The 25,047-nt window shown below is 46.7% G+C and overlaps 1 protein-coding gene and 1 long non-coding RNA gene across 9 annotated transcripts in view; one reads left to right on the top strand and one right to left on the bottom strand.

Moving 5' to 3' along the window:
• The window catches only part of STX8 (syntaxin 8), a 206,833-nt gene that overhangs the window by 136,451 nt on the left and 45,335 nt on the right, over positions 1-25,047 (top strand). For 7 of the 8 annotated variants that reach the window (XM_061391050.1, XM_061391045.1, XM_061391051.1 and 4 more), the window contains one exon: positions 17,130-17,271. The exons of the other annotated variant lie outside the window; for it this stretch is intronic. In XM_061391050.1, the coding sequence (XP_061247034.1) occupies positions 17,130-17,271 (142 nt within the window). The remainder of the gene's footprint in view (positions 1-17,129; positions 17,272-25,047) is intronic. 8 annotated transcript variants of the gene reach the window in all.
• LOC133232080 (uncharacterized) lies at positions 1,119-9,560 on the bottom strand. The gene is made up of 2 exons (XR_009731298.1): positions 8,596-9,560; positions 1,119-4,310 (listed from the first exon to the last, which is right to left on the bottom strand). It is a non-coding gene; the product is annotated as an uncharacterized LOC133232080 (long non-coding RNA).

Below are 25,047 nucleotides of genomic sequence, written 5' to 3'. Positions count from 1 at the left end.
AGTGAAGTTTCCCCTGGACTACTATCGTGTTCCTATCGTACCACATTGTTTTAGGAAGGGATGAAAACCTGGTGAAGCATCTGGGTGTGCCCCAGTGGGTGTTGCTTTCCAGTCAAGTCCGAAACGGTAGGAAGATCTTGAAAGATGAAGGCATCTTAGTGTGAGCAGGATTAGGCAAACATGGTAGGCGCTGCACGTACAGGGTTGTGAGGCTCTGGCTGTGCAGAAAAGAAACCCTGATCTCACTGGGGCTTTTCACTGAAGACCTAGGCCATCAAGAAGGTAAGAAGCAAAACTGAAGGATGGCCTGCCTGCACAGCCAGCGTCTGTGCTTCCTCAGCTGGAATACTTGGTGAACTTGAACCCTCACAGTTTCGATTCCCATCCTGAAAGTCATCCTGCTGTGGGGAAGATGTCTGGATGTTTATCTTCCCACTAGACCTTGAGCTTCCTGAGGTCTTTGAACTATGTCTTTCAATTCTGATTCCTAGCAGCTTGCAAAATGATGGACTTTGAATGGGATTTATTTGAGAGGCAGCTGAAGTCCTGTGGGTGATGGTTTTCCTTCTTTTCCTTTTTTTTTTTTTTTAATTATAGTCGATTTACAATGTTGTGTTAGTTTCTGGTGTACAGAAAAGTGATTCCACTTTATATGTATATATGCTATGCTAAGTCACTTCAGTCGTGTCCGACTCTGTGTGACCCCAGAGACGGCAGCCCACCAGGCTCCCCCATCCCTGGGATTCTCCAGGCAAGAACACTGGAGTGGGTTGCCATTTCCTTCTCCAATGCATGAAAGTGAAAAGTAAAAGTGAAGTCGCTCAGTCATATCCGACTCTTAGCGACCCATGGACTGCAGCCTACCAGGCTCCTCTGTCCATGGGATTTTCCAGGCAAGAGTACTAGAGTGGATTGCCATTGCCTTCTCTGATATGTATATATATGTGTGTGTGTGTGTGTGTGTGTATATATATATATATTCTCTTTCATATTCTTTTTAATTATGGTTAATTACAGGATATTGAATATAGTTCCCTGTGCTATACAGTAGGATATTATTTATCTGTTTTACATGTAATCAATTGTATCTTAGATGGGGGTTTTCTGAGTCTTCAGACTTTTTTTTTTTCTTTATTTATTTTAATTGGAGGCTAATTACTTTACAATATTGTATTGGTTTTGCCATACATCAACATGAATCTGCCACGGGTGTACACGTGCTCCCCATCCTGAACCCCCCTCCCACCTCCCTCCCTGTACCATCCCTCTGGGTCATCCCAGTGCACCAGCCCCAAGCATCCTGTATCCTACATCACAGACTTTTTCAAGGACTTGTCAGTCTGGAAAGATAAAAATCTGAGTATAGCTAGAAAGTTTATTAGATTATGAATGACATAGATAGGGATCACTTGGATTTGTTTCTCATAGTCGACAATATTCTAATGTCTAGGGCCATAAAAAAAAAAAAACCACCTGTCGCATAAATAAATTCCTTAAGTTTAGTAGCTTGCAGCCACAGGCTACCCAGCCACCATCATCCATTTTGCAAAGGCACACACACCCATTCTGTGGAATATTACTCAACCAGAAACAGGAGTGAAGTGCTGATACATACTACTCTGTGGATGAACCTTGAAGCATTACATTAAGGGAAAGAAGCCAGACCCCAAAGACCACGTATATGAAATGTCTAGAAGAGTCAATTATATGGAGACAGACAGCAGATTAGCGGTTGCCATGGGTTTAGGAGGAAGCTGGGGGGGTCTTGCTTAGTGGGTATGAGGTTTCCTTCTGGGGTGATGAAAAGGTTCTGGAATAAGATAGTAGCAGTGGTTGTAGGACTTTGTGAATGTAAGTCATGCCAATGAATATACATGTTAAAATGGTAACTTATTATGTTATGTGTAATTTACCACAATTAAAAAAGAAAAAGAAAACCATGAAAAATAAGGAGTAATTTCTCTAGGATCCTGTGGTGTCAAGCAGCACAGGCAATTTGGGAAGGCTGAGGGTTTCCTGGTTTTCTATAAAATGATGGGTTATTAAACTAAGGTAAGTTGGGGGCATATTTGACTCTTGAAGCTGCTCACAAGGAGAGACGTGTCTGTGTCCCTCCTTGTTAATCATAAATCCAGCGAAAGACAGAACATTGGATCCGACTCAACAAGACCATTCCTATGGTGTCACTTGTGCCACTGAGCACATTAGAAGCTCCAGGGAGCCTGCGCACTTCCCGCCTCCTGATTTCTGAGTTGGTTTTCTTTTTCCTGAATTCGGAGGCCTGTGCGATCCACCCTTAGACCCGCGCTAGCTAGAAACACCCTCCCCTGCCCCTCTATTGAGTATGTGATAAAGTGTTTTGAGTTTTGTAAAGAGCGGTGACCAAGTGCGGCCAGTGTTTGTGGTTTGTGGTTGTCGCTTGCTAAACTTTTTCTTCCCGTGGTACCTCTCACAAGTTCTTCATTTTCCATGACATGCTGAGGTTGAGGTTCAAGACGATGGATGGGCAGACTGGCAAGATGTGTGCTCCTGGGGCGATGCAGGCTCAAGTCAAGGGGAGAGAGAGAGATGGGGGAGGGCCTAGTAGAGTGAGAGGTAGAAGAAAGGAAATTTAAGAGATGGGAGAGGAAACAGAGAAGAGTGGTTTTGAAAGGTCAAGAAGAGAGGTCCCCTGTGCTCCCCTGTGGAGTCTGCTTCCTGACTGTGTTTCCTTTTCTTGATCTTGACGGTGGAGGGCTTCCGTGGTGTCTCAGACGGTAAAAAATGTGCCTGCAATGCGGGAGACCCAGGTTTGATCCCTGGGTTGGGAAGATCCCCTGGAGAACGGCATGGCCACCCATTGCAGTATTCTTGCCTGGAGAATTCCATGGACAGAGGAGCCTGGAGGGCTACAGTCCAAGGTGTCAAGAGTCGGACACGAGTGAGCAGCTAACACTAAGTGATACTGGAAATGAAAGTGAAAGTGAAGTCGCTCAGTCGTGTCCGACTCTTTGCAACCCCATGGACTGTAGCCTATCAGGCTCCTCCGTCCATGGGATTTTCCAGGCAAGAGTGCTGGAGTAGACTGCCATTTCCTTCTCCAGGGGGGGTCTTCCCGACCCAGGGATCGAACTCAGGTCTCCCGCGTTGCAGGCAGACGCTTTACCGTCTGAGCCACCAGGGAAGCCCAGTAATACTGGGGGAAGCATGCAAAGAGTCGGACACAACTAAGTGACTGACACTAACAAACAGTGGAGGAAACAGCAGCTGTTTCTTGATTCCCCAAATCATTTATAAATGTGAAAAATATGGCTGTTTGGATGAGGCATGGCAGATGGCTAGGTCTGTAGCAAAAAGCTAGGAGAGACCCATACCTCAAAACAATGCTTCTCCCCACTTTCCAGGAAATCCTTTATTTACTTGTACCATCATTTAGAGAGTCACGTAGGCCAGGTGTCACGGATCCAAGCACTAAGCAGGTATTAAGAACCTGAGAGCTGCAGACCAGACATGTAACATTTGGGAGTGCTGGCTGCCCCCAGGAGCTGGAGCACATGTGCCCACCTGGATGGCATGCCTGCCCTTCAGCCCCTAGAACTGGGGGCCCTGCATGCCCAAGTCAGCTGCCGCCTTCTCTCTCTCTGTCTTTTAAAGAGAAATCTGATTTTACGTGGAATTGGAAATTATTGTGGAATTTTTAAAACTCTGCCGAGGTCAAAACATAACTGTAGACCAGACCTGGCTCCCTGGCTGCTGAATTATGACTGGTGATTTAAGTCCACAAATTACTAGTATTATCAGATGCAGAGAGTGGATATAGTTAGGGGCAAACATATGGTGGGGAGGGGGTGGTGAGGGGAGGTCAAAGTGTTTGTTACTCACCTTCCAGAATAACATAATTTGATTTGGAAAAATCACCAGGGAGTCATCCATGTTAGGGAAGTTAGCGCTTTGATGGAGAAATAATTTTGTACCCTGGGTGGAGGAGGATTGGCGGGGTGGACAGGCCTGGATGCGGTCGGATGCTATGGACCGTGACAGGTCCGGGGTGGTAGCTTGGGATCTCAGGGTGTCTGGGTGCTAGGCAAAGGAGGACCAGAGCACAGAAAGAAAGGAAAAAGTTTAGTTTCAAAGACACACTGTCCAACTTCTTCATTTTACCCAGAACCCCCTCATCATCCAGACTCCTGCTCTCCCATCCCACCGGTCAAATGGGAAACACTCCCTTTGCTTAAAGGTGAAACCTACGCAGAAATGCAAGGATGAGTCCTATACCTGTGCGACATAAATCCTGGAACGTGAACAGGTTGCTCATGTATGTTTATCTGCTCCTTTAAAAAAAAAAAAAAGGAAAAAATTTTAAAGGAACCTGGGTGAACATTAACTTCATTTTTTAATAGATAGCACTAATGGTATATTGTTCCCAAACCCAACCAAGATGAAACAAGAGTGGAAGCCTGGTTCCCCCAGCACAGCAGTGAGTAGAGCAAGAAGCTGGTAGAAAGGCCAGGAGCTGACAGATGGGGGACCTGGGAGGCAGGAGCGGGGAGGGTCATGGGGTGAGTGAGAATCTGTGATTCGTGTGCTTATCTGTTCCCAGGCGGGAACCACACTTCACCCTCCCCACCCCTGGTCTGACATCCATCACCACCAGGCCTGCCTTCCCTGATCTGAAGGCAGAATTTATGGTTAAGTTCCGAAAACGTGGAAAGGGCATGGAAATGGGGATGATGCATGCATGGGAGCCGGTTGTGAAATGATAAATCACGGCCTCTTAAGGTCTAGGATTATTTTTGGCGTCTTTCACGTATGGGTTCTTTATAGGAGGGGCTTTGAGAAATAGGAATACAGCTTAAAAATGTGTAGAATTTTGTTGGGGTTTTTTCCCCCTCAAGACAAAAAAAAAAAATTACAGTGATAAATTTGGCTGTTTAAATAGTCGAAGTTTCATCATGGCCTCATTGAGGCTGTTTTGCACCCAGCAGTAGGAGGACAGCTGTCATGGACCGCTTTCATCTGATTTTACCGCCTCCGGGTAAACTGAGACAAACTCTAGTGGTAAAAACCTAGAGTGGTTGGGAATCTCCAGGCAAACAGTTTGGTTTGGTTTCTGAGGCTGTGTGTGGAAGAATCAAATCTGCAGTTTCCTTGAAACGGAGCAGAAACATTTCACGGTCAGTGCTGTGGATTGTCCCCAGACCTCCGATCTCCTTTCTCAGAAATCACCTCCGCCCCTCTGTCCCAGTGGTCCTGGTCATGCCGTGCCTCCGGTGTGTGGCTCTTATCCACGCATGTCTCTCTCAACCATCCTGTCATTTCCTGGCACTTCTCACGTCTCCTACCACACTCATCATTTACAACCTCCCACTTGGAGAAGGCAATGGCACCCCACTCCAGTACTCTTGCCTGGAAAATCCCATGGACGGAGGAGCCTGGTAGGCTGCAGTCCATGGGGTCGTGAAGAGTCGGATATGACTGAGCGACTTCACTTTCACTTTCCACTTTCATGCATTGGAGAAGGAAATGGCAACCCACTCCAGTGTTCTTGCCTGGAGAATCCCAGGGATGGCGGAGCCTGGTGGGCTGTTGTCTATGGGGTTGCACAGAGTCGGACACGACTGAAGCCACTTAGTAGTAGTAGTATGCACCACCTTGAGTGCACACACAAGACACACACATGTACTTAGGTACTGCTGCTGCTAAGTTGCTTCAGTCGTGTCCAACTCTGTGCAGCCCCGTAGACGGCAACCCACCAGGCTCCCCCGTCCCTGAGATTCTCCAGGCAAGAATACTGGAGTGGTTGCCATTTCCTTCTCCAGTACTTAGGTACTGCTGCTGCTGCTGCTAAGTCGCGTCAGTCGTGTCCGACTCTGTGTGACCCCATAGACGGCAGCCCACCAGGCTCCTTATCCACGGGATTTTCTAGGCAAGGGTACTGGAGTGGGGTGCCGGGGTGCCGTTGCCTTCTCCGGTACTTAGGTACACTTGACACCAAAACAAACAGCCGGCCTCTCTCCAGGATTTGTTTATTTCATCACTGCTCTTCAACGACTCCAGTGGACAGTTGCTTTCTTACTTGAGCCTTTCCTCTTTCCCCAGGGCTGTCTATCCCCCAAGCCACAGCCTTTCTCGTGTGCTCTGTCTCCCCCTCGTCGTCATCACCACTGGCCTCCAGGCCGAGCTCCTGCCGCTGTACCTTCGTGCAGGGCCGCCAGCATCCCTGCCTCTGCTCTCAGCTCTCTCCCGTGCATCTTGATCGCTCTGAGACACCACTCTCATTTTGCCCGGTGCTTTCCGGAGCTCCAGCCTGCCTGGCCATCCTCAGCTGTGGCCCCGGGGCCCTCTGCAGTGTGTCTGCCTTCCTGCTCCCTTATGGGAACCTTCTACTCCAGCCAAGCCAGTTACCTCCCCTCCTCTAAGCCTCACTTGTCCGTTTCTTCCTCTGCGCATTTGCTCGCAGTGGTGCTGTTCTCTCTCCAAGCATCTTCCTCCAGCTCCACTTAAGAGTTAAGTACTATCGTTCCCCTCTAGGGCACGCAGGTATTTTTACTCTTCAATTTATGACCATAGTGAATCTAAGTCTCTCTGGGGGAGGACCCAGGCCTTCCTCTGTGTGGTCACCACAGGCTGGTGCAGAAGCAAGTGCCCTGGGCTGCGGGGGCATTGAATCCGACCCTCTTCTCGGAGAGCTCGGCCCTAGGTGAGCCTGTGAGGTAGCCAGCTGGGTCCACCTTGATTTTTTTTTTCCCCAAGGAAAGCCAGAAGCTCCCATTTCCCTGTGAAATTGCTTAATTAACATTTTTTTCATATCATACTTAAAGGTGGTAACTTCCAGGGGAACACAGTTCCTTAAAATGACAATTGAAAGACTATCTCATGTGCAGCTTGGCTATAAAATAGCAGTACATTCTGTGTACCAATACAAAATGGAGTTAACAGCGCTGCTTTTCAGGATGGCTTCTGGATCTGTAAAAGTAGATTTTTCTAGGAAGTCAGGAGTTGAAGGCTCATTCAGTGAACCTGGGATTTAAATGGTAGGATAATCTGGCAGTGGTCACTGTTTACAGATGAATTTAGTAATATAACATCTCTGTTAGTAATGTAACCCGATGCCTCTAAGAGCCCCTGGTTATTTTCATTTTTATGAAAATATTCCAATGAAATAAATTTTTACATGGAATTTTTTTAGATTGACATTAAAGGGGGCCGGTCTGTAGAGCAGGGTTAGTCGGTGCAGAGGTTGCCAGTGTGTTGGGGAGGATGCTGGCCCTTTCCAGGTTAGACGAGTGAGAGAAGGTCACGGGGACGCACCAGCCGCCCCCTCTCACAGGCCGAGAAGACACGAGTGAGGCGGCCTCGGCAGGTGTGCAGAGAATTCCCACACAGGTGCCGATTCCAGATGAATTGCAGTTTATTGCCCCCCCCCACCTTGGGCTCTTGTGACATAGTCATCTGCCCATCCCATTTTTATTGAGTCTCTTCAGCCATGCCAGGGATCCTGAGATATATGGGCTGTAATCCCGCCTGCAAGTTGCTTCAAGTCTAGTGGGAGAGAAAAAAAGAACCCTCACAACCACAGTAGTACCGGAGATGGGGTGGTGAGTGTTTCTCACAGTTCCTGAACGACCAGCTTAAAAAGTTAGTAGTAACAAGAGGAAGCAGTTTGCTTTCAAAGCCACATAGTCTCTCTTATATTCCTTATGTCACCTCTGTGGGGACCTTTGATTCCAGTCTTGTCTGTCTCTCTCTCTCAAATTTTTATTGGCATATAGTTGTTTTACAATGTTATGTTAGTTTCTGGTATATAGCAAAGTGAATCAGCTATATGTGTGTATATTATATATAATCCCCTCTTTTTGGGATTTCCTTCCCATTCAAATCGCCACAGAGCATTGAGTAGACTTCCCTGTGTTAGACAGTCTGTTTTTAATTAGTTACCTATTTTATACACTTGTTGTTCAGTTGCTAACTTGTGTCCAACTCTTTGCAACCCCATGGACTGCAGCAGGCCAGGCTTCCCTGTCCTTCACTATCTCCCGGAGTTTGCTCAGACTCATGTCCGTTGAGTCAATGATGCCATCCAACCATCTCAACAGTCGTGTATATATGTCAATCCCAGTCCAGCCCACCCCCTTTTCCCCCTTGGTATCTAAACATGTGTTCTCTAGGTGTGTGTCTCTATTTTTGCTTACAAATGGGTTCATCTGTACCACCTTTCCAGATTCCTCATACATGCATTAATATATGATATTTGTTTTTCTCTTTCTGACGTACTTCACTCTTATGTGATAGTCTCTAGGTCCATCCATATCTCTGCCAATAGCAAAATTTCATTTCTCTTAATGAGTGAATAATAGTCTGTTGTATATATGTTCCAGTCTCGTCTCTCATATCCATGATGAGAGAACCCAGACACCTTCCTAGCTCTTGGGAGAAAAGCCGTTTCTGAGTACTGACCAATAGAATGGGTACAAATCAGGAAGGAGGGGGAGTACCTTTCTACTGTATATAATTAAGTTATGGTAAGTTTTCTTGGTTTATTTATGGAAGCAGCTTGATTTGTTATTTAATTGTGGACGAGCAGACAAAGGAGGTGAAGACACCGTGTTTGCTCACCTCTTGAGTTGCGGTGTGCCCAGGTTGACGCAGAGGTACAATGTCAGGTGCTTGGATTCCTGGGGTGACAGCAGTCTTGGACCCCGATGTCCTAAAGTAGGTGGTCCTTGGGAGCTGTCCTTTGAACAGCTGAAAAGCTTGGGTTCACAAGTCGGAGAGCGAAAATGGCAGACAAGACAGAACTGCAGAAGCAGAGAGGCTGTGACGAGGCTCATCTGGAGGTCCATCCGCAGCGCTGTAGAAGCTGAGGGTGGGGAGAGAGCTCGTTTCCAGCCTCGGTGCCAGGAAGGCATTTGAGTTATTGCAGACAAGATGGGTGGGACACGGAAGATTGGCACTGGGTTAAGAAACTTCAGGCTCAGGGAGTGGAGTGAGTGGATGGAGCACAAGTGGAGAAAATGGTGGGTCTTCAGGGGAATCTGATCAAGTCTCTCCCTAGCTTATGATCCTTCAGGGGATAAAGTCCAGAGCCCAGAATGTGGTTTCGTAGCCTAGCAAATCTGGTCCCCGACCTTCTGGCACACTGCCCCCAGCATGCGCACATGCAGTGTACACACACACACACTCTCTCTCTCTCTCTCACAGACACACACACACACACACTTGCTTGATACAGTGCCCCCAGCATGCACACATGCAGTCTACACACACACACACACACTCTCTCTCTCTCACTCTCTCTCCCCACAGAACACAAGCTGCTTTCTGTTCTTCATTCCCCTCTGCTGGCTTTCTAGGCCTTTAGCATTCAGTGTGGATAGCACATCTCCCAGAGCAGCTCATACGTGGCCCCTGAGAAGCTCATCAAAATGCAGATTCTGATTCTGAGGGTCTGGAGTGGGGTTCCGGTTGCTGCGTGTCTGACTCACTCCCAGAAAGCGTGGACACTGCTGCTCCAAGGGCCACCCACCAAGCAGGAAGGATCTAGAACAGCAGTTCCAGACAAATCAGAATCATCTGGAGAGGGTTTTTTTGTTTGTTTAATTCCCGTTGCCTGGATTCCCCTTCCCTCTAAATTCTGATTTCATTGCTCTGGAATACAGAACATTGGGATTTTAAAGTTTTCCAGGTGATTCTGATGTTCACGTTGAGAACCTGGGCGACTGAAGTCTTCCCTGACTCCCCAGGTCTGGGCTGTGATGGACACCCATGGTGCGCTGGACCTGAGCCTCATGCCCACCATGTCCGTCTCCGAGGGGGCGTCTGTTCTGTGCTCTGGGGAACTGTGCAAGGTTTCCAGGATGTCCAGTAGACCTGGTCCCTGGGCTCAGAGCATCCACAGTGTAGAAGAAGAACCATCACTCAGCATAGTGCCTGAGTCGGGGGTTTGGGGGGCACAGCAGGGAGGCTTAGTCGGTGTTTATTGAATGAATGAAGAGGAGGAAAGGGAAGGAAGAATGGAAAGAAGGATGGTGGGGGATGGGTGCCTGATTTAAAACAGACATTTCATTATTCTGGGTCCGTCTCCCCGCCTCGCCATTTCTAGCCGTGACCTTGTAGGAATGAGTGGAAATGAATAAACAAGTGATTCTGAAGGTGAAAAACCTTGACAAGCAAGTATTATCATATATCCCATCTCGTCCTCACGCTCTTTGCACTAGGTACGGTCAATACCGCTCAAAGTCCCCACTTGAGCACTTAAAGCGGTGTTCTTCCCATTTCCTGATGTGGCAGTGTTGGGCCTATAGGTCTGTAAAGTCATGTTCGGCAGCTGGGTCTTTAACATCTCTTTGGTGACCACTTCCTGACGGAAAGGGTTTTAACCCTGGTTTGCACTCAGTCTTCCCATCTCTGCAACACGCTGAGTGCTCTAGTGAAAAAGTCAGAAGGGTTTTGAAATGCTAATGCACAGCTGTTGACAGTTACGAATCCCCATCAGCCTGGAATGTCACACCTGTTCAAAGTAATTGCGCGTCCTTGAGGATCATCTCCTTTAAAACCCAGAAATGTGACACCAGGTTGCTTCCAGCGGAGAGAGAACACTTCCCCCAGACTTCAGCAGCAATTTTGTCTCAGTAAATTAGAAAAGAAATCTTCACAGGATTCCCCCCACCACCAGTGTTTCTGTATAGCTTTAGGCATGTGTGTCTAGGGGGTGTGTGTGTGTGTGTGTGTGTGTAAGACACATCAATTGGGTGCCTCCTCTCTTATGCTAAGTCACTTCAGTTGTGTTCAACTCTTTGCTACCCCATGAACTGTAGCCCGCCAGGCTCCTCTGTCCATGGGATTCTCCAGGCAAGAATACTGGAGTGGGTTGCTAGTTAATAATTTATTTTTTGAAACTCTTCAGGCACATTTAGCTCATTTACTAATATATTACTTTAAAAAATGCTTGTTGAAGGTCTCTTGTATTTTAAATATAATAAATTTCCTGTAGCAAAATAGAGAACACTAAGCACAAAAGAACCCCCCACCCATAATCAACATTAACATTTTGGGTATATCTTTCTAGTCTTTTCTCTGTGCATACGTGTAATATGTCTACATGCATGACTTTTTAAAAACCATTTGGGATGATATTTTATATGCCACACAACTTGCTTTCTGCTTCCCAGAGTCTGAAAGGTTTCTCTGTCTTTACAGAGTTCCCGAAACAATGACTCTGATGCCTGTATAACTTTTTCAAAAACTGTGTATTATTATCTTTTTACATGACTTCCTGCTTTAAGCAAGAGTAAAAATTTCTAGCATTTATATTATTATACATTATCCTATTTATATTGTATTTATTATAAGATATCCTTGAAATTTGGGAACCACAGGAAACAAATCTATTTTTCTTTTTTTTTTTTTTGGTTGCAGGCCATGTGGAATCTTAGTTTCCCAACCAGGGGTCGAACCCATGCCCAGAAATGCAGAGTCTTAATCGCTGAATCTTTAAGGAAGTCCCAGGAAACAAACTCTCATATTCATTTTCAGTGGAGAAATACCACCCTTGAGGAAGATTTGCAGGTCATTCCTTTGGGGAGTGGCAGCTGAAAGCTTTTTAAAGATATTGTGTATTTTCCCAAAGGCAGGCAAAAAATATCTCCAGCTCATTCGGCAAGCACATCTTGGGTTCTGGGGGCCATACTGGGTGAAACAGGATAGTACTGTAGCCCTGGCCTCGAGGGAGCTTATGTGGCTGTTGGAGGGGTGGAGAAGACAGTAAATAGTCAACAGGCACATAGATGTCATAACTACCAGCTGTGACAGTCTAGACAGCCAGAAGGCCCTCTGGATCCAACAGCTCTGAAAAGGCATCCAGTTCTGCATTACTTGGGGCTCCCCTGGTAGCTCAGCTGGTAAAGAATCCGCCTGCAATGCAGGAGACCCAGGTTCGACTCCTGGGTTGGGAAGATCCCCTGGAAAAGAGGTAGGCTACCCGCTCCAGTATTCTAGCCTGGAGAATTCGATGGACTGTATAGTCCATGGGGTCACAAAGAGTCAGACACGACTGAGCGACTTTTTCTTCTGTGTTACTTATTTTTTAATATCACTAAGATTGTCACCAGAGAGTGGCTTGGACAACGCAAGCACATTTAAGTATTACAATTTATGACAGACAAATGAAATCCAATACCATTGGCTCCATTTGAATGTGTCATAAACCAGTCTCCGGTTCCTTATCCACGTGGGCTCAGTGATATATCACTGAAGATATGGAAGGAGAAGCTAGAAGAGCTAGCGGAAGACAGCTGCAGTTTTTGTTCTTCCCTTCTGTGAGCCTCATCCCCCTTCAGTCGTGGAGGATGCTGGTGAAGTTAACCAAAGCCAGCACCTCGAGGTGACGATGTATAACCAGTCCTCGTTGTCCATTGGTGCTTTGGATGAAGGAAAGATGATGCAGTTTCTGATACTTAGTCACCCTCCCTGACTCCAGCCCAACCCGCATTCCAGTTCACCCTGTCCTCATTATGAAGCAGAAAAGACTGCCTAAGGCCTGGTTTATTTACCTAATAAACTGGCTGTTGTATGGCCTGGGAAATGCTAAAATTTTTCAGCCAAGAAATCCTAGTAACAAGCAAACAGAGGTCCAGCAGTCAGGTTTCTGAAGAAACAACAAAATGAAGGTCAGCTAATATGGCCATTATTCCCCTTCCTGGTGGCCATGACAGCACCGGGGTTTATTTGAAGATCCCAGACTTCGAATCCTTGCTCGCATTGTTCACTGCCCAAGTATTTCAGGCTGTGCCAACAGCTTCAGATATTAATGTATTCGAGAGATCAGTGAATGAAGAATTCCTCTGCACTTTTTTTTCCCCCTTTTTAATTTTTTTTTTTTTTTCTCCCTTTGCCATACACTTTGTTTGTAGTGTTCTTTGTCTGCCAGACGTTGCCGGGCATTTCTAATGAGGAAGCAAAGAATTGCAGAAGGAAAAAGGCAAGAGGCGGTGGTGGTGGGGGGTGCGGTGTAGGGAGAAGAAAACAGGCAAGGAAACACAGGGCGTGTTTAGCACTTCAACCGTAAGGTGACGTTTTTACAAGCTAGTCAGGTGCACGGGACACGCTGGGGACCAGAGTCCAGGATGCTGGTGCAGAGAATACAGTTCTGGGAACAGCCAACTCATTGCTTAGCTTCTCGCCACAATAAACGCACTTTTATTTTTGAGCACCATTTTCCCTGCAGGACAGCCGGCCTCGATGCTGCTCTAAGTGTTCATCTCAGCTTGCATGATTGCAGCCACCTCACTAACCCACCCCGGGCGGCCGCTACAAGGGGGGGAAAAATCACAGCATTTCCTACTCCTGGTAACCTACTGCTGCAGGATAATTGGTGGCTGTTTGTGAAGAACTTTATCACTGCAAAACCCAGAAAGGTCTGTCTGAGAGCTGGTTGCTGGGGCTAGGCAAAGTGGGGAGGGCTCTGAAAATCACATTTCTGCAAAGGCAATGAGCTAGTAATTAATTTTTTAGCATCACTCGATCCTCGGACTCGTCCTTCCGTGCTGTACGCACAGGGGGCTGGTTTTGCAGACTGTCCTTTGATACCACATGGAAATGTTAATGAGACGAAACCAGCTAAAGGGCTCTTTAGACAGCAGTGCTCCGGGGAAGGCCGAATGAAACGCAGACCCTCCGAGGGCTTCTCCTCCGCACAAGAAGTCCCTTTGTTTCTCGTCTTATAAACCAGAGGCATGTCTGAAATTGCAGGGAAAGTGAGAGGGGCCGGAGAGTGGGCGCCTGGGGCTCAGCTTTCTATGTTTTTTAAAAAGGGGAGGGGGAAACGATTCTCTGGTTATTCGTGGCTGAGTTTGGTAGGCAAGCGCAGGGTGTTTTTGAAGTTCCGAAGGAAGGTTCTCTGAAGATGCGAGCGGGATCTGTCTTTCACTTGGACTTAATTAAGAAACTTGCTGGCTTTGTCTGTAGGGGGCCCATTACGTGCAAGCTGCAGCCCCCTCTGAATAGGGGCTCAGCCTGGAAAGTGTATACATTCTGCACCGCCTTTGTGTCGTGTTGCCAAACTGGAGACAGAGGCAAGTGGGGACGGGGCTCTGCCAGAGGCCATCCCTTGCTGCCCCCAGCGCCAAACAGAGCCACCGCCAGTGCACGGGTGTCCCTTGGGGGCCTGGACCGAGTGGGACTTTTACAAGATGAATCTCGTAGATATACAGGTGGTCGGGAGTCGGAGTCCTGCTTTTGCGCCCCGATCACTGGCTGGAGAATGGACCCAGGAGGCACTCAGAGTCCTGGGAACGAGCGTTTGGTCTCTAAACCCGGGGTGGCGGGAGCCCAGCTTCGGGTGCCGTCTCCCCCCGAACTTGCTTCTCCCTTGCCACCCCCACCCCCGGAAGCCCAGGGAGAAAGTTTGCCTGGCCACTGTTCTTGTAACCTTGAGAATAATTTCCCCCTGGTGGGCTACTGTGGCCTACCCTATTTAGAACAAAGTTGCTGAATGCTGGAGGATAAAGAACAGTGGGAAGGCTGTGAGCAGTGGTTAATCAGCTAATTCGCATTTCAAAAGACACTAATAAGAGGTGATCAATTCAAATAAAGCCCCGGGTATGAGTACTTTCCTCACCCTGCAAAGCCTGCCGAGCGGGGCTCTCAGCCCCTCCTGCTTCTCTCCCCCTGCCCAGCTCCTCCCTTCCCCTTTGATGCTGTCAGGACCTCCCAGGGTACCTGCGCCTCCCAGGGTACCGAGCCCAGCAGACCTTCACCTTCTTCCAGGCTGAGACCAGCTGCTCCCAGTAGCACCGGCCCTGGCCCTTGTTTGCCTGGACTCTCTGTTCCCCTACTCCACCCACCCCCGCACCTGTTCAGCTTGACGAATGAGTGCCAGTCTTTTCTCTCCCAAATGTGTGGTAACTGTCTCTATCTCTCCAGCTCTGGGACATCCGACAGCCTCCAGTCACCTCTGTCCATTCATTGGCTTGGCTCTGACCAGAGGGACCCTCCTTGTTAGTCTGGCATTAAGTGTCCTGCCCCTGGGACCCCCTTTGTGATGGCCTGAGTGGTCTGATGGGCCTCGAAGTGGCCCCACGACATCTCTGTCCCTGCCACCCCTCTGCCCCTGCTCCACGCCTGCTGCCCACACAGAGTCGGGTGGGCTGCGTCTTGAGCTTCTCCAGCAGGCCTCCTCGTAATTGGGTCTTCCTGCAGTTCCAGGCTAATGGGCCTGTCCTGGAACTAGTGTCACTCACGCAGCGGCTGGAAAATCACCCCGCCAGCTAAGTGGCACTGTAGAAATAAAGCCGTAAATGCCAGCAATCAAGTGATTTTGTTCCAGCCAGGAGTTCAGTTCAAGTGTTGGGAAATGAGCTTGTCAGAGCTTTCTTTCCGCCTCCTCTCCCAACCCTTGGCAAAAAGTAAAATATTGTCACCACTGATAGAACACGCCTATAAAAGGGAGTGGGGTGAGGGCAGAGTCCTGGAGCATCCTTGACCCGCATGTAGAAGCCACACCACTGTGTTCAACGCATCTGGCTTTTTCTGCGGCCCTGATGTATGTGAAGCGTCTTTTGAGTGTGGTCCTTGGTGATCAGAATCCCAGAGCACTTTAGCCCCACTGTGCCCCAGAACTCCATCAGGAACCCCACTGCCAGCCTAATTACATACTCCGAATGAAAGACATCTCATCTTCTGGCTGCGAGCAACATGGAATGTCCCTGAACTCCATTCCTGACAACCTGACGACAGTTGGGGATGTCCTCGAAAGCCCCAAGCTGACCGCTGACCTGGAGGGGAGAGGAGATGGCCAGTCTTCAGGTCTGCCACCCACGATAAGGGCCTTCTGCTTAGTGTGCCCTCTGGCTATCGGAAGCATCTTTATCTGCATCTTATTTTGACCCTGAATCATTCTGGAAGGAGTCCCACTTTCAGAAGGAGTGTGGACCACGCCACCTGCCAGGTCTACTTCCACACGGGCAGGCACCAGCGCTCCAGTCACCACCCGGGGCTCGGGGCCCAACAGGCTCTCCCTCGGGACGCAGGACTTCTTTGCTGCCTGTCAGCTGAAGGAGAATCAGGCTCCGTAACACAGTCCAGCTTTATATCAGAACAAGCTCTTGGCTATGAACAGAAAGCATCCCTGATTACTGAAGTACAGAAGAAAGGTGTTAGAAGGATACTGAGTGGTTTGAAAAATCACTCATGGAGAAGGCTGGAGAATCAAACTAGAACATGGGGAGAAAACCACAGGCGGCTGGATCATCCCCACAACCCCATCACAGAACCATCTTGTACAACTTCTCATTGCCATGATTACTGGATGCTCCCTGGGCCTGCCATCCGCTAACCCCACCGGTGCTGACCAGCAGAGGCTGTAGCCAGGAGAGGGCTGCCTCTGGTGTTCCTAGAGAACCACTGTTGTCTGGCTGTGTACTGGTGCTTGTGGGGAGGCAGGGGGTTGCCAGTGTTTGGCCCTTTTAGTCTTGCCTCCTACTAAGACTCATATAGCTAAGAATTCCTCCCTTGTTAAAGAAAAAAAAAAAAGGGGTTCAGATGCTGAGCAGCTGAGAAACTAGTGTCCATTTCAGACTTGCAGCTCACATGGGAAAAATGCATTCGTTGCATCCGATTCTTTTGCAACCCCATAGATAGAGAAACCTGGCGGGCGACAGCCGTGGACTATAGCCAGCTAGGCTTCTCTACTGGAATGGGTAGCCATTCCCTTCTCCAGGGGATCTTCCTGACCCAGGGATCAGACCCCAGTCTCCTGCCTTGCAGGCAGATTCTTTACCATCTGAGCCACCAGGGAAGCCCACATGAGAGTTACTTGCCAAAGATGGACGTCTTCTCCAAGACTCATCTCATTGAGCCACAGAGCTTTACCCAAGACGAACTATGTAATTTGTGAGGTCCAGTGAGAAATGAAAATGCAGGGCCCCTTGTTTAGAAATTATTAAGACTATCATGATGGTGACAGCATAGGACTTCTAAGCATGGGACCCTGTGTCACTACTCAGGTGGCTTTTCTGGAACAGGATCATGGGCTTATAGTTGAGTCTTGGGGCCCTTGTCAGGTCTTGTAAGTAGATTCCGGTAGGTCAGTGTTATTTCACTGTTTCCTGCCCACAACTTGAGGTGTGATTATGATTTCCCCCATTTTACAAATAGGGCAGATGGGGCTGGAGAACAGTGGAGCTGTGTATTCCAAGCTACATCTTCTGACCCTGAAGTTCCCCTCTGTCTACACCATGTCACACCACGTACCAGGAGCTTACAGAGAAAGAGCTGTGTGATGCTCCCTGGAAGGTACGCTTTTGGAGCATCGTCTCCAGAATTGTTAATGTTGTGGGAAAAAGACTCTACCTGCAATGCGTGAGACCTGAGTTCAATCCCTGGGTTGGGAAGATCCCCTGGAGGAGGGCATGGCAACCCACTCCAGTATTCTTGCCTGGAAAATCCCCATGGACAGAAGAGCCTGGTGGGCTACAGTCCATGGGGCTCACAAAGAGTCGGACATGACTGAGCAACTTAGCACAAAAGTATGGATGTGTGTGTGTGAGATTGATGCCCTAGGACCTTGAGCAAGTCATTTACTCAACTTCCCAGGGCTTCAGTTTTCACATCTATGAAATCCTTGGCCTTCTGTCATAAGATAGGGTTGATGCCTCTCTGCCCTGCTCACCCGGCAGGCACATCTCATTCTTGGTATCAGTGCACACTCTGGGGCCCACATGCATTCCCTCTCTTCCAGCTCTCCTTCTGCCACTTGCTCTGGCCTTCGGTGTCCCCCTGGGGTTCAACCCCTTGAATGTCCAGCTTGCGCTGCCTGCCAGCTTCTACCCATACCACCCCAAGACTCCTTCTGTCCACAAGATGTTCCGTATGGGCTACCACCCCAAGACTCCTTCTGTCCACAAGATGTTCCGTATGGGCTTCCTGTGTTCACAGTCCTAATGACCAGGGTATCTTCCTGCTTCCTCTGCCTTCTCCTTTCTCTCCTGTGCTTTTGTGTGTGTCCTTTCCCCCTCCTGGTTCCCAGAGAGCCCACCTCGGGCGATGTCTTCTGCAGAGCCGGGTCTATTAATCTCACCTGGCTTATTGATGTCTCTGGACTGTCTGATGTCTCTCGACTGTCTCTCTCTCCTTTTCTGTTTTTTTTCCTACCCTTTTCTCAATTCTCTTGACACTATATGACATTAAGGCTTTTTTAAAAATAAAATTTATTATATTTATAAAATACAAGATTATTTGACGTATTTTTAATTTAAAAATCATAGCTCTCAAAATATAGCTTTCTTTAAAAAGCTATTATTATGAATTTGTTTTTATTGCTATGGTAGTCTTTAACTGATTACTTTTTCCCCTTCAAGATTTTTTTTTTTCATTTTAAACCCAGGGAAGGAGAAATTTCCAAAGGTTATTAGTTCATTAGCTGTTAGAAGGAATAATTGATCTGTCAACTCAAAGGATTTATAAGGATTTGGCTCACAGGATTCATGAAAGCAGTGGCATACGTTTAAGTTCTACCTCAAAAGAAAACATTTCAGAAGGGGCTTCCCTTACTTTCCTGGAGATAAAAATTAGCATCTCTGTAGTGATGAAAGGCCCCTGATTTTTTTTTTAAGAGCCTCTCTATCTTAAGGCGGCATGTGCACCTATACCTGAGATAATTGGATGTGTATTTCAACCTAAAGGATGGATTATAAATAAATAAATATTATAAAGTTTTGAGTTTCTTCTACTGTTGTTGTGTTTTTTTTTTTACCCCTATTAAAGGAATGGAACACAACTAACATTTCTTCAACCTCAAATGGGGTTTGCTTTTTTTTTTTTTCTTTAAGCAAATGCACCCAAATTGGGTTTGGTTCACAAAGGAGAGCCTGACTGCAGAGCTCACAGACCCATCATTAGCCACCCCTGCCCTCTCAAATGGCCTGTCCATTCCCCTGCTCACAATATGGGCGAAGGCCGTAAACAAGGGATCCCAGAGCGCTCCGGACAAGAAACATACAATGGAGTGGGATAAATTTCTTTAGCATAAATAGCAGTCTCCAAGGGTGACTGGTGTGAATGGATTCCCGCTGTGAGGGTCTCTGTGCCTACAGAGGAGATCTGTGGCTTTAAGAGCTATGGTCCCACCCCCTGGGCTGTGGAAGTGCTCAGTCTCCCCCGCTGGGCTCGGTCCGAAGGCCCCCTGTGGGCCTCCTCTTTCCTTTCAAGCTGTGAGTCCTAAGGAACTCCGTGACAGCTCCTCTTTCATTCTGCTCTGCAAATCCTTGAGCTGTTCCTAGTGCTTTCAAAAGGGAAATATAGGACATTTTACTTATTCTGTCCGGCAGGAGCATTGGAAGCCTGGTAAGACCCAGGATTATTCCAGCAGCGAGCCTGGCGGAGATCTTCCTCTTTGTGATGACTCGAAATTCTCTAAGGTGACCACTAACCCAGTTTATATCTCCTACCTCCGTTACACCATGCCCTGTGGGCTGCCATCTGTCTGAAGACCTGCTTCCTGCTGGCCAGTGTCTGGATCCCCAGACAGGAACTGTACCAGTAGAATTAGGTGCATCCAGGGGTACATGTCAAGGGTTAATTTCTTCGCAGCCTTGAGCCAAAATATTCAGGTTCTAGAGTAAACCATAACTTTAGAAGAATTAAACAGTGCACGTTCACTTTTCAAAACCAAACAGTGCCCTGACTCATCCATCCCGATCACGATCCCAAGAGTCAATCACTTTGAACCATTTTTGCTTGTCCTTCTTCAAGTGATTCCTTGCGTATTAACACATCATTTTTTATTTCTAAACTGTAGACATTACCTATTGACTTCCTGGTCTGATACATAGGGTTTCACTCACTGGGTACTCAGCCTCGTTGTTTCTAAGATCCTGGTTTTATTCCTCTGTGTATTATTATTGTCACTTTCAGTAACACTTAAATCTCTACTTCCAGCTCCATGGGTGGTACACAGTATATTTGCCTCACGTTTTTTCCCAACCTCTTCTCATCTCACAGCCCTTCACTTCTGTCAGATGTTGATAATTTGCATTCTATTTTGACCACGATTAAGATTTCTAAACTGTGGTTGTTTCCAAGTTAATAGCCGATAAATAGCTTTCAGGTTACTTTATCTGTGTGAATGCTGTGCACTGAAAAACCAAGACGTGCACTGTGGTTGATTATATTTCCATCTGTGTAATTCCTAACTCATAATCCCTGTGTTAGTCAAAGGAGAATGTTGAGATCTATTCTTTTTTTAAATTCTATCGTTGGTTTAAAACCATGCCACATTTTGGTTTGCTAGAATTTTTTTCAGATTTCTTTTTGTTGTTGTTATTTTTTAACTTCTTCTGATTGTTTTTTTCTTTTTCTTGTTGTGAGAAGAAGCTTGTCTTTTTCACCACACCTGATATCTTTTGAATCCATTTCATTCTTCTAGAAGCCCATGAACTTCCTGTTTTAATTTGCTTATTCTAAATTACTTATTACTAATGCCATACAAAACTTACCCTGCCCTTTATATTTCTTGGATATTCTGATTGCCTTCGATTTTCCATATATTCATTCCCTTTATTTGTCTTGAAGTTTTTCTAAACTGAATCTCCCTTTTTTCCTGGAAACCTACATCCTCACGCCCTCAGGCATTCTGTTCCAATCTGAGTGGGATTATGGCTCTGTAAACAGTATTTATTGCCAAATCAAGTGATATGCCACTGCTCTATTTTCTATCACTTCCCCCCCCCCCCCCAGATAACTGGTTATTCCCTTTTTTCTTCTGTTCACTTTTCCATGCTCTTGTGGATAATTCTTTCCAATATATCAACATGTCTTTAAAATGCCTCACAATGCTAATTTCTCTGTGGGAAAGTTCATCAGATAATCTCAGTGTTTTTATTTATCTTTTGGTTTGTTTGTTGTTTGCTTTTCGTTTATTGGTTTTCCTAGTAGTTTTCCTTCTAGATGCCTCTTCTTCTTTAAGCGAGGTTATTTTGGGTCCCCACCCCCCACCTCGGGTTTTTGGACTGTTCGTCGCCGTGGTATTTCTATTTGTTGTTGTTCTACATGCTTATACTATTTCTCTGATCTCTCTTTCTCTAAAGTTTTAGTCCTTATTTTGCTGAACCACACCCTTTCTAAGAAAAGGGGCAAGAATGGTATGCCTTATGAATTCCCACACGTAAAAACGCTTTATTCCATCTTCATGGTCCGTTGGTGGCTGGTCTGAGTATAGAGTTGTGAATTATAAATTACTTCAGGTTTTGCTTTAATATCTAGTACTGCTGATGACAAGTCCACCCAGACTGATTCTTGTTCTTTTGTTTGTGACCTGTTTTTATTTATCATTGACATACTGTTTGTTTATTATTCGGGAAGCTTTTAGAATCTTTTACTGTTGCTGTCAGAAAACAGAACAATGCATCTGGTTGTGGGTCTTTTCATTTGTAGAAGCTCTTATTCTTGATTGATCTTTATTTGTTGGATTCTGTTCTTGTTTTTATAGATGCAATATTTTCCCCAAGTCTCTTCAAGAATACTAGAGTCTTTTATCATGTTGTGTTTTATTTTTCAGTTCTCTTCTTCTATCAGAATTATCTCTGTATCCTCTATGGTCAGTTTTTCTATTTGTTTACTGATGCTTTCCTAGTCATGATATGGACTTTGCTTAACTGCTTTGATGAATCCTCAGGATGAGTTTGTACGCACGAACCTGGAAGTAGAAAGGCTGTGGGAGCTCTGTGTATACAGATGGATCCAGTTGACTGATAGGCCTCATTGCCAGGTTGCGGAGGACCCCCTTCCCACCCCTCACAATATGCCACAGGCGGAGGACTCAGCTGTAGGACAGCAGCACCCACACTGGTAGCTCTGGTGCCCCAGGGAGCTTTTGCCCAATTTCCTTAGGGAAAGCACTCCTCGTTTTTACATAGGTGTCAACACTTGGTTTTGCTACTTAGTAGGTGGGAAGGTTCATATAAAGATCTTCAGTGAGTCCTGTGTTCAGTTCCATTTCTCTCATTCTCTTGCTTGGTGTCTCTCAGTCTGGAGCCTCCCAGGAACCGTGCTTGTTACTATTAGCAAGTTTGCACTCTCTTCAGTGGTTTCTCAGCCACTGCTTCCTCCTCACTTTGCATAGTCAGCCCTTCCACATTTGTCTTCTGTCCTCTAGAAATCTGGGGAAAGCTCTCTTTCACCAGTGCTTCCTCCCCAGTTCTGTTCATTGTGGTGGAGCTGTGCCTCCTCTTCTATGCCTCTCTGTTTTTTCTCCTCTTGAACAGTTTCTTTCAGAGCAAATCTGATCTTATGTCTGTTACTGCTATTCATCTGCCCAAATACTCACACAGAGATCTTAGTAGGTAGATGTCCTTAGTAAGCTAAAGTTCAGGGCCCGTCCATGCCTGGGATTTAGGCCAGCAAGGATTCTTTGAGTGTATACTATAGTAGGGATTTTGGGATGCATAAAGATGTAAATGATACATTCCCAATCTCTCAATCTAGTGGGAGGCCCATAGCTTAGGTAGAGCCAGGCCCAGAATTATGGGCATTTTTAGACGTTTTGTGTTTTGGTTGGAAGGAACCTCAAAGGCTTGCCAGGAATAAACCTGGCAATACTTCTCCAGGAATTGATACAGTGAGAAGCCACGTGACAGCTCATTCATTCTTCATAGATTTTAGGATTGTAAGGAACTGTACTAGAAGTTCATCAGATGCATACCCTGCCTCAAGGGGAAGTAGGACATGGATCTAAATATTTCAGTACAGGAGATAAGACACGTATCTAAGTATCTCTTCAATACAAGGCAAAATGAGATAAAATGTATAAGAGGAATACAGGTAAAATGTTACAGGAATTTAAAGAGTGAAGAGGTGACTTCATGCAAGCGTGCATGTGGAATAAAGGAAATTAAAACAGACTCGTTGAAAGACAGCAGACTTAGACAACCTAGATGAAGGGGAGGAGAGGGCATTACTCAGATGAGTCCAGGTTACAAGGAGAAATTTGTCTCAACTGGAGCCAGAATTTCCAAGATGCTCATCGTGTGTCATCATGAAGTGATACTCCTGCCTTAGAACGTTGCTTCATAATTGAAGCATAGGTTTTCTCTGACCACTCGTTGCTCAGTCGAGGGTCTTTATTCTTCCACCAATTTTTATATCTCAGAACCACAAAAATATAGCTCCTCCATTCCTGCCCTCCTGTTATTCCACCCAGAGAAGCCCATGCCACATGAAGTCAGCTTCTCCTTTCCAGCGTCCTCTGGCAGATAGTTTCTGGTTTTCTTTTTTAAGATTTTTTCAGTGTTGTCCATTTTTAAGTCTTTATTGAATTTGTTACAATATTGCTTCTCTGTTTGATGGCTTGGGTTTTTTTTTTTTGGCTTGTGGGATCCAAGCTCCCCAACCAGGGATCGAACTTGTGCCCCCTGCATTGAAAGACAAAGTCTTCACCGTGATACCACCAGGGAAATCCTAGGCAAAGAGTTTTGATCGACTCCCTCACCACCCACTTCAGCCCCCTCCTAACTCTCCTCCCTGAATTACAGAGGTTGGAAAGTTACGAGCTACATTTCTCAGACTCCTTGCCACTGAGATTCCACATCTTTCCTGGCTTCCACCTTAAAGATGTGAAAATAGCAGTGACCACCGTGAGGTGTCAGCGAAACCCTAAGAGACCGGGTCTTCTGGTGGGCATGGGCTTGGGAACGTTCGGCTGTTGACGAGGAGCCCAGCTAAGATCGGAGGGCCAGTTCTTGTCCTGTGTGTCACGTGACTGGCTGCTGCAGTGGTGGTGCCCACCTGTCACCTCGTGTGTTTGGCCCTCTTGGTCCCAGTTATATATCCTCCAGATCTGGTTTTCGGCTTGTGCTGAAGATCTGGTGCTCCTTTTTTTTTTTTAAAGCCCCCTTTGCCCAACCTAGCTAGAGTGACTGTTGTCATCAGCAACTAAAACCCCATTGATATGATCTGTCTTGACCTTCCAGCCACCCACCATTGCTCCTTGAGGATTTGGGTGCTCAATCCCCAGTTCTCTCTTACTCTGCTTCCTGCCATCCTGCAGTGGGATGACCCATCCACCGTTCTAGCGTCATCCTTTCTCCGTCTCCATGGCTACAGCCTGGCATCTGTATATCCGGAGTGGAATCACCTGTAAAAGTTTCTCTGCCTCCTCTCATCCCTCTTCCCCACTCCACTCAGAGCGCCCTTCAGCCTCACCATCCCTCTCCTCTGACATGTCAGTGAAGCTTCCTTTCCCTGGAAGCCCCGACCGAACGAGTATTCATCTCAGCCACACTCCTGCCAGCACTCAAGTGTCTCACCCTTTGGACCTACCTGTCCATTTGTTTCGGAGAAGGCAATGGCACCCCACTCTAGTACTCCTGCCTGGAAAATCCCATGGATGGAGGAGCCTGGAGGGCTGCAGTCCATGGGGTCTCCGAGGGTCGGACACGACTGAGCAACTTCACTTTCACTTTTCACTTTCATGCATTGGAGAAGGAAATGGCAACCCACTCCAGTGTTCTTGCCTGGAGAATCCCAGGGATGGGGGAGCCTGGTGGGCTGCTGTCTATGGGGTCGCACAGAGTCGGACACGACTGAAGCGACTTAGCAGCAGCAGCAGCAGCAGTGCATTTGTTGTCTCTTACGATAACCTTGAAAATGTTCCAGGCTGGTATAGGCTCCCATCACATACTTATTACTAAGGATATCATATGAGTTAATGCTTAGAAAGTTTGTACTATGTTCCTGGTGCTGTTCCAAGCACTTGATTAATAGTCCAAGGAGATGGGAACATTTAATGTCCACGTTGTACAGATGAAGAAACTTAAGCACAGAAAGGTTGAATGATTTGCCCAAAGCCACACAGCTAGTCAGTGGCTGAGCTGGGATTCAAACCATACCCTACCTGCATTCCCTTAGTCTGTTTTAAAGGATGCCAAGATACCTGTGCATCTTTATGTGGATATTAAGAACATTTTTTCTATGTAACCATAAAATGTGATGAGTATCTCAATGCTAATACCACAACTTGTGGTTTCTAAAAGCTACATCCCATTAATGTATCTGGCAGCCTTCTTTTTTTTTTTT

This window comes from Bos javanicus, chromosome 19 (genome assembly GCF_032452875.1).
Source record: "Bos javanicus breed banteng chromosome 19, ARS-OSU_banteng_1.0, whole genome shotgun sequence".
Classification (NCBI taxonomy): Eukaryota; Metazoa; Chordata; class Mammalia; order Artiodactyla; family Bovidae; genus Bos; species Bos javanicus.
Note: the sequence above shows the minus strand (reverse complement) of the source record. Positions and strands in the feature narration are given on the sequence as shown.